Source organism: Papilio machaon, chromosome 4 (genome assembly GCF_912999745.1).
Source record: "Papilio machaon chromosome 4, ilPapMach1.1, whole genome shotgun sequence".
In the NCBI taxonomy this organism is placed as follows: domain Eukaryota; kingdom Metazoa; phylum Arthropoda; class Insecta; order Lepidoptera; family Papilionidae; genus Papilio; species Papilio machaon.
The window spans coordinates 5,041,461-5,051,138 of NC_059989.1; the positions used below are offsets into that span (position 1 = coordinate 5,041,461).

The following is a 9,678-nucleotide window of genomic DNA, read 5'->3' on the forward strand; positions in this document are numbered from 1 at the left end:
CCTTGATTGTGAGAAGGACGAAAGATAGGCACATTTATTAGTGTTCATCAAACTTTAATCAACTCTTGAATTCGACAGATACTGACTCCGAGTCCGAAACAGTGGAAGCAGAAGGCAGGTCTACTAACTCGTTAAGAGACGACATGGAAGCTGGACCATCGTCTGCTGCCCGTGCGAACGTGCTTCCTGATGACCCCAGAGAAGATGAAGCGGTGCCCCGGGACGGTGCACAGTCAGGAGAGGCCGTATAAGGATCACATAAATCAATAAATAAAAAAATATGTGACGTCACCTTTGACACCTGATTTAAAGGCAGCCAACTTCAGAGAGCGATCATTTGCTCGTTGGCTTTCGAAGTGACAGGTCGTGTCAAGTCCATTGTGCCAATAGAATTGTGTCGATTAACGGTTGATTGTTTTCCCCTTTAATGTTGTAAATGTTATTAAAATAAGTTAAGTTTTCATTTTGTAAAATAAAAAACCTAATACCCACCTTGTAATTCTTTTTTTTTAAACAAAGTTTGGTTTTAGTTGCTAAAATTATATTTCAAAGTAAACATTTTTCCAATGTTTGAAATCTTTAATAAATATTATATCAAATTTGAATTTCATGTCAACATCTTGCTATCGGTCATACGAGTTTAAATCGTGGCCTCGCTTTTTTCTAGTGCGAATTTAGGTATCATGAGGTAGCCATTGAGGGTTATAAAAGAAGATAGCTTATATGTATTTCTCATTATCTTATGCAGGAGCGTCGGTGGCTCAGGGGTTAAGCACTTCACTTGCAATGCTATGGTCTAGTCACCCCTAACATAGGGTAAGCTCTGGTCCCCTTTGTGGGGGCATGTTGTAAGCTGATGATGATAATCATGTTATCCAAGAAGGTAATAAACATGCAATAGATTCACTGTGTAAAAATGTACTCTATTGTATCTATCATCCCCAAATTCTTCTCCTTTTTTCTCCATTGTCAGGAAAAATCTTAAGGGTAAGACTACTTCTAAGGCTTTTACGCGTATTTCACGAGGTCCGGAAAATTTCTAAGGATAGATTGGTAATTGTTTTCCTTGTGCTTAAAAAAACTTCTTAACAAATGGAGATAAAACTTTACATTGATATTATTTTACCTATTCTATCACACAATCTACAACTACAAAGTTCAACATAATTGTATATCTGTTACTATGTTCCATTTCGCCAAAATGTAAAAGCATATTTAACACAAAGAACATTTTAAACAAATAGATATAATTATATTTATGAGAAGTTTTTAACGAAACAAAGATCAATCAATAGATAAATTGTAAATTTCCAATAAGAAGTTAGTAAAAAACATATAAATTAATTAAATATTACTATCACTAATGGCATGGACATAATTTCTTACTTACCCGTGAAAGCGATCAGCGAATTACCTTAATAAATATAATTAATGATTTCTTTTCAATGTTTGAAAATTAAATATCAGGTAAACTGATAAACTACGTGTACGTTGACGTTGCTAAAAATTTACTATCAAAATATAATTTGGAATATCGAAAGATTTTATCGATAACTATAGGTAAATATATTTATTTTATCTAAAAATAAAAAAAGGAATCGAACTACCAAGCACACTTTTTGTGCTAATTTAAGAATAAATTTAGCAAACGATACGACAAAAAAGTTGAAATTGAATCTACTTAGACCTTCAATCGATATTTACTTCAACATATTTCGTACAAACATTTTCGTGTTTACAAAAGTATCAATGACAAAACGGTTTGTAAACCGCAAGTCACGTGAACAGTAGACTGAGCGGAGTGCCATTCATTTAGCTACGTTATTTCCTGAATTTTAACATTAACAGAACTGACAAGAAAACGTTCTATAACAAACGTGTCGAATTCATTATTTGTTAACTCAATACTAAGAGAATGCATTAAATAGTGTTCTACTTTCATTGTCGTCTAGAGAAATAAATACTTATAATGAAATATAATGATTTGTTTACATCTCAAAAGTATGACACAGAGGCGGACCATAGAGGTTGTTAAGAACATACAAGCGAAAGTATGTCATCAATGCTCTTGTGATAATTATCAATGTGATTAGATATAGGTATTTACCCTTTATCAAGAAAACACCAATCAAAGTATTCTTAAGATCTTAATTGCTAGACTTAAAGGTAACCTTGAGTTCGTATGGAGTGTGTTAAGAGCGAACGATTTAGGCTTAAATATTTCATGGCTTGTGGTTGTAATGTCGGCCAAATAAACACTATCTTGGGCTTTCCGTATTCAGACGTTGCAAGGATGGTTTTCTGACATGGATGATTGCGTGACATTCATTTCAGAAATAATTCAGATAATTAAATGTATCAAAACAATCCTTGCGGTCGTTTAGGCAGCCTTATGCGCGTTTATGCTTTGCACATCTTCCAATAAAAAAAGAATTAAATGTACATTTGCATATTTTCTTTTGATATGCAATAAAGCGAAAAGTATCATTATTAAGGCATTATATTAAGTGCAATTATATTCAAGAATGCGATAAAATTGTGTTTATTCGCACCGCCGCGCCGCCGCGCAGGTCGTTCACGTAATACAATCGAATATACATTTAGTCACAAACATTGTACTGAACCACTGGACTTTGACAATAGACTGGGAATGTCGATTGTTCAGCATTACACTGGTTACGTAGTTGTCAAGTAAAGACGGATGTAGCTCTCAGATTACCGTAAACTTCGTGAAAAAGATAACTATTTTATTTTTATCATCTTTTTATCATTTTTATACATCTATACATTTATTAATATCGTCACGCATGTATCTGCGAATCAAACATTACCTATAGAATGATTCCTACGTCATAAGAATTTATAATAATATAGTATTGACCGTAATCATTATTCTATCTTTTACATCTTTTTTCGACATTTTGACACAATTATTTGCATTAAAAAAAATCTTATACGAAAATAAAACTAAATTAGTACGTTCACTAATATATTATGCATGTATTGCTTAGCCAATCGTTTCAAAATACGAAACTAAGATCGCCATATTGGTTAAATTGTGCTAAGTTAGTTTTCATAGTGCAAACATCGCGATCTTATCATACATGTGTGTCGACAGTGTAAACCCATACTTATACGCTTACAGACAAGACTAGTTGAATGTAGTCAACAAAGCGGTGACACCCGTAACTGGCACGAACTGCGCATTTTCCTTCATCCGTCGTCATTGCGATGGCGCCGAACATCTCTACTATAAATTTATAACATAAGTTAAATACTGTACTGTGAGAAAAAGAAGAAATGTTCCCTTCGAAAGACTGTAGTTTAAACATTGTATATTGACCACGTTTTAATTTAATTCTTAAGATAAAATAGTATCGAAAGGATTTCAAAAATAAAGAACATCGATATTAAAAGACTTAACAAACTTGTTCTTTGAGACCATTGAACTGCAGTCGAACTATCCAGACTATACTCAGGCATATTCTACTAAAAAATACGTTATTTTTATTGACACAAGTGATAGTCGCTTCTACACTTACAGAAACAACTTTTTTCATTCTCTAATCGTTGATTTCTGAGACCAAAATGTCTGTATAGAACGTATTGTTATCTCTATTTTGTCAAAGAAAATAAGAGGGATGACAAAATATTTTATACAGGTATTTTGATCTCAGAAACTAAAGGTAAATGATGCATATGTCAAATAACTACAAGTGTGTTTCAAATGAAACTGTGCAAATAACTGCAGCAATAAGCACGAAAATATTACGCGTTACAATCTTACTAATATTATAAATGCGAATGTTTAAATGGATGGATGGGTGAATAGATATTTATCTCCAGAACGGCGGCATGCATCTCGATGTAATCTAGCATAGAGGTAGAGCATAGTGTGGAAGAACACATAGGCTACTAATGAACTTTTTTTAAAATCCGCGCGGACGCAGTTGCGGGCGATACCTTGTAATGAAATAAATAAAACAATCATCTTTATTATCATAGTGTAATGTTTCAATTTACATGGTATGTATTTAATATGATAATCTAACTCAATAAAACAAATACACTTTTTTCAATTAAAATCAACCATTTAATTTGTACTACTAAACTAAATATATTTTAATAAGCCTTTATTAAAATATATTTGATTTAATTAGATTTCTGTGTGTTTTCTGGACACCTTTAAAACAAGAAGAGTTAAAAATTATACTTTTTTAACTAATTTTATTTTGCTTTAATAAAAAACGTATGTCGTTTTTAACGACTGATCTATTATTAGTAACAATAAATGCTCACTGTATCCGCGTAAGAAATGTTAAGTGATTTATTCCTTTAATACATCGGTAACTAATTATATTAGTCAAAACATAGATATGTAAGTAACAACATTGTTGACACTTAGAAAAAACATACATTTACTTATGTTATACCTATTTAATACATCATTTAAATAATATTTTTAACATAATAAACGGGAATGAAAATAATAACACTAAGGACATTTATAACAATCAAACTCCCCTGCTGTAACCAGTATCGGTGTTAGGGTAGAGCGCGATTGGGCGACCGCCCAGGGCGCTGAATGGACAGGTCTGCGAATTATAGTCTTACGTAAACCTAAGACATGGTAAAAAAGGAAGGGCCATTGAGATTTTACCCAGGGCGCCGGTAGCCCTAACACCGGCACTCGCTGCACCACTTTTTAGCCGACTTCAAAAAAAAAGAGGTTATCAATTCGATTGTATTTTTTATTTTATTAAAACAATGTTGTGTCTGTTGGTATACAAGTGGTGCAACAGTGGAAACCCGTTGTTACTGTTGTTAATCATTCGCTTATCGTATACCCTTATGGTACTTATACGATATGTAGGCGTCGACGCCGTGCACAATGCCGACTATCACGCCAATGTACTGTAATAAATATATTATTTTATCAAATTAAGCATTAAAACCTCCATTTCATTAAAATGATAGCAGTTTGTTGACTTTAATTAACATTACCAATGAAGAAATAAAATAATGAGTTTGTTTTTAAAGTATGTTTTTCTCATTTTTCAAATAAAAAAAATATCAGAATATTTTTTTTCAAGTCAATATCAGAATTTATTTTCATAATCTTGATGTTGATTTGGATTTAACATCTGTCGTGATGAAAAATGATATAGTTAATGAGTTCATAATTGGAATATCTTTTTAGTACAACAAAATCGGTGCTCAATTTATAACTCATTTTTATGAGTATGGTTTTTAAATATAGCAACTTTCACTATAAATATCTTGAATTATTAAAATATATGTAGAACGCGCTAGATTAGTCCACTGTAGCATATGGCGGATGTCTTTATTGAGAAATTAAATAGCGGACGTCACTTACGTATACGGCAGTCATGGCGGGATACGCGGCGTACATGTTGATTAATGAATATCTCGGATACAAATATATGTTGACCGCCACACCCATGTATGATGAGGCTGACAAATATAAGAAGCACGCAACAGCGTTAAAAACAAATTCCTGAAAAAAAAGAGAAAGGAAGCACGTAAAGTACATATCATGTTATTATATGTATTTAAGCAAGGACAAAAATGCTGTCATTAGCCTTACAAATTATCTAATTTCGCGGTAAAATTTATATCTCAGTATATGATCAATATCTTGATTAGAATTCTTAGATTTTATGGTAATATATACCTTATAACGTTTTGATTATTTACTAAAATCCAACAGAATATTTTATTTCCTAGAAATTCTCAATCATGATAGTTAATAATGACACGCATTCTTTTTGCATTTATATGTACCATCATTACAAAACTTGTTTAATTTTCTTTGAACATAACATCATTTCAATGAAAATTTAAATTTTTGTTGATACAAATAATTATTAATTATTCTTTATTATTAACAGATAATCCCTTCTCCTGGGTAGTCTTCAAGTCTTCTTCTTTAGAATTCAATTATGCATAGAGATGATGGCAATAAATCTAGAAAATGCTGAAATTTAATGTGGATGAAATGTTTCTACAAAAATAGAGGAAAAGGAAGAAAGTATGAATAAGTTAGATCGCATATGTGCAAGAAAGAATTAAATGAAAAGACAGCTGACAGAGATATATCGAAAAGTATTGAGAAAAACTGTAATGAGATATATCGAAAAGTACATATTACTGTGTCGTCTCTTTAGAGAAAAAGGCAGAGGGAATAACTATTATAAAACAATGATGACCAACCATTAAAAAATAGACAGATTAGTTGTATTTTTCAGTTAAGAAATTACAAAAGTTCATCCATATGATGCTATAAAAAAGTGCAAACAACAACCGTTTCATGATTTAATCAATTTAGTCATAAAGTTCAAGTGCAACAAACAGCAAACCAATCTTCAGCCGACAACTGACAGCCGACATCCCTGTCCAATTACCATTATTTTTATAATCATATCGATTATATCAAATGATAAGATGGCAAGACGCGATTAGAAGTTCCTCGAGTGTAATGTTCACTTTCAAGGCTTAGTGTTAGTCACGTTAGCAAATCATGACTTAATACCTAACTAAAATACCCTATTGCTACTATATTTTGGCAATTCATCGTAAACTTTTGAACCTTTTCTTTGTTCACATTTCAATTGTTATAAGTTTTGTTCTTTTATTGTTAAAGTGTAACTATTCATTAAATTTATAATGAAAATGACATATGAAATAATACCAGTAATGTTTAAGTTTACATTTCTGATTGAAGAAATCGTACACTTACGAATATAGATTGTCGTATCAGTTGTTGAGAATTGGAAGAGAGTACGTAGCAGGCAATAAGAAGGGATGTAGTGAGGAGACACGCTGATGCTGTGGTGAGAAAGCCATGGAAGGCAGAGCCCATGACGCTGGCCTCAGACATACCGTACTTCACGAGCAAACTCTGACAAAGGCCACCTAACATCTGAAATAAGAAAATATTATTTCAAATTGAGTAGAAAAGAATTCGAAAATATTTATACATATAATTGTCTCGGTACTTACGGCTTCAGCTAGTTTAATGATACCATGTTGTGACGTTAGATATCCGAAGTTGATGCATTCACAGCATCGGCAGCAGCAACACTTGATGCCTCCCCCGCTGTGCCCAGCGCTGGGCGCCACCCGCACTATCGTTGGACCTCGAGTCATTTCTTACACTTTATGTTTCGTTATTTAATCGTTTCGAATCTTTCACGGAACACAAACACGTCCCAACGAGACCAGGAACGTCCACGGGAAGTTCACTAGGGTGAATGAATTTCACAATTTACAGTCAGAGTTAGTCATGCCTAATATTTTTAGTTTTAAATTCGCGAGCCCAAGTCGAGATCGTTGACCGTAATGTTTACTATTGTTCTAACCTAAATAAAATGTTGGTTCTTCTCCAACTAGCTAGCTGATGTAAAATGTATGTAAATAAATTCAATGAAAAAGTGCGTCTGAACAGTTTGAGAGATTTGTTTGAATGTTACGACCGGCTGTGCGTGGACTGCGAGTTTAAAAATAAATGAGCGCACGCGTCCTGGAGGGTTAATTCTATATTTGGCTTATTGTTTATAAGGCGAAATACTCATCCCTGTATCCTGTACCACAAAGAGATGGAGATTCAATCAAATTTCAATCTTATGAAGCTTTCAATACAGGCGAAAGAAAACATCATGGATTTTTTTTTGTAGTTGCAAATTTTGCCTGAGTTTATTTAATGATAAGTAAATTTAATTTCGGTGCTTTGGTACTTTATGTCATATTTCGTCATCATCGTTGTCTTGTCACAGATTTCCACGTTTCTCTAAGCTTTTTTAGTTCATGTAAGATGATGAAACGTGAAATGTCGCCTAGCACACCGTTTAAGCCCAAAAGTAATCGTAGATCGCAATTTATCTTCGTTGTTCTAGTTCAAAATTATATGAATCAAACACTATAATTGAGAAATTACAAATTTTATTACACGTACAAAAATAAAAAATGTATTTCATCACAAAGTTATCTTATAAATTTATAAATATTATATAAAGATTCAAAAATTGTGGAGTCGTCAAAATCTGAGGTTTGGTAAACTTATACATTAAGATTTATTTAAATGTTTACAATTAGGTATTTAATTTTTTAGTGTGGTACCGACTAGCCATATTTGAAATACAAAAAAAAATCAATACAAAATAATATATTTTTAATTATCGCTAGTCAATACCCAACCCAATACACAGTAAAGTCGTATGATATTAAATGCAGAACTGTTATTCAAAATTAATATATTCTGACATTTTCGATATATTTTTTGTAAAAAAATAAGTATAATATATTAAAACAAATAGTAGAAAAAAAATATGCTGTCGTAATCCTAACCGCATTAACCGTCGGTTTCTGAGATAGAAATCTCTTTGTAAAATATATCGTCTTCCCTGTCCATTATCTTTGACAAAACAAAGACAACAATATGTTTTAAACGGAGATCTTGGTTCCAGCAACCCACGGTTAAACTGTTAAACTAAAATAAAGCTTCATAAATAGGCTAATTAGCACTTAGCTAAAGTAACTGAGAAATGTAAAACTATATTTTAAGTATTTTTTCTTCGATTTCACAAATACAATTTATATACATAGGTACATAATTACGTATCGTAAATGGGTGTTGTTTATAAATATGAAAAGTTAACATTTTTTGTGCGCTATTTTTTCAAAACAAAGTAATTTGGAATCAAAGTTATTTCAAAAATGCACAAGTTCAGTAATTTGAAATTTTTTTTTTAATTAACACTGTAACAACAAAAACACACGAACTGATAAACTTTAAAAAATTGGTAACATTTGGAATCAATAGAAAACATGAAATAAGAGGCCCATCGAACAATTTCTTATAAAAAAGTGAATAAAACTGTTCTTTTATAGCCCTTCTCATAACGTAGGTATGACACCGTGATTTATGTTAAATCAGTTATTTCTTACGCTGTAAGATAATTAAATTTTACTTAAATATCTTTCATATAAAACATTTAAATAAATAATTAGACCAGTAGCTTAAATATTTGTTACTTATACGAAAAACAACTTAAAGTACAAAAAGCTTTTATGCTACATGTAGTGTATGTAAACAGAGTGTCGTTTGTCTCGAGCGTATACGTCACAAGTGCAAGCCAGTACACCTGTACTAAAGGTATTACCTACCGAGGTAGGGAGGCGGTCGGGGTCAGACGGTTGGACCCGTAGCACGTGGTGGTACGTAGGCGAGCCAAATATAATGGACGAATACTACATTGGCGACGAGGATAAAACTGTAAGTACGATAATAAATTGTATTTGAAAAAAACGAAGGAAGAGACTAGTGTGTATGAATAATAAAGGAAACTTCAATAATTGACCGTCAAAATTATTCTTAATATTATTTGGCCTTACGTGCACCCAATTAAAAACAATTTGAAATGGAAGCTATTGATTGCCAAAATGAGCAACGATTTTCTTTGTTCGCATATGATACTTATTTGTAAAATGTGGCTTAAAGACGTTACTAGCTAATATTTTACAAACGGTTGAAATGTAAACTAAACCAAATATCGAAATAAGATCACAATACAGTGCAACCAATAATATAACTCTTAATCTTATAATGTGATTCATATCTTGACATGTTTCGACACGCTTTTGTTTGTACAGTAATCA

The 9,678-nt window shown here is 32.1% G+C and overlaps 1 protein-coding gene across 1 annotated transcript; it reads right to left on the reverse strand.

The window, feature by feature from the left end:
• Positions 1–4,525: 4,525 nt before the first annotated feature.
• Positions 4,526–7,946, reverse strand: LOC106710760 (protein singles bar). Its single transcript, XM_014502920.2, has 4 exons — positions 7,024–7,946; positions 6,761–6,943; positions 5,378–5,518; positions 4,526–4,914 (listed from the first exon to the last, which is right to left on the reverse strand). The coding sequence occupies exons 1-4, from the start codon at positions 7,168–7,170 to the stop codon at positions 4,837–4,839; spliced, it is 549 nt and encodes a 182-aa protein (XP_014358406.1). The 5' UTR covers positions 7,171–7,946; the 3' UTR covers positions 4,526–4,836.
• Between the last annotated feature and the right edge of the window lie 1,732 nt (positions 7,947–9,678).

Bases quoted from the DNA above. Each gene is read 5' to 3' on its own strand.
- LOC106710760 (XM_014502920.2), bottom strand. From the start codon at position 7,170: ATGACTCGAGGTCCAACGATAGTGCGGGTGGCGCCCAGCGCTGGGCAC. The intron at 5,519-6,760 runs GTAAGTGTACGA...CTTTTTTTTCAG, and splicing joins TGATACGACAATCTATATTC to GAATTTGTTTTTAACGCTGT. The intron at 4,915-5,377 runs GTAAGTGACGTC...TATTTATTACAG, and splicing joins CCGCCATGACTGCCGTATAC to TACATTGGCGTGATAGTCGG.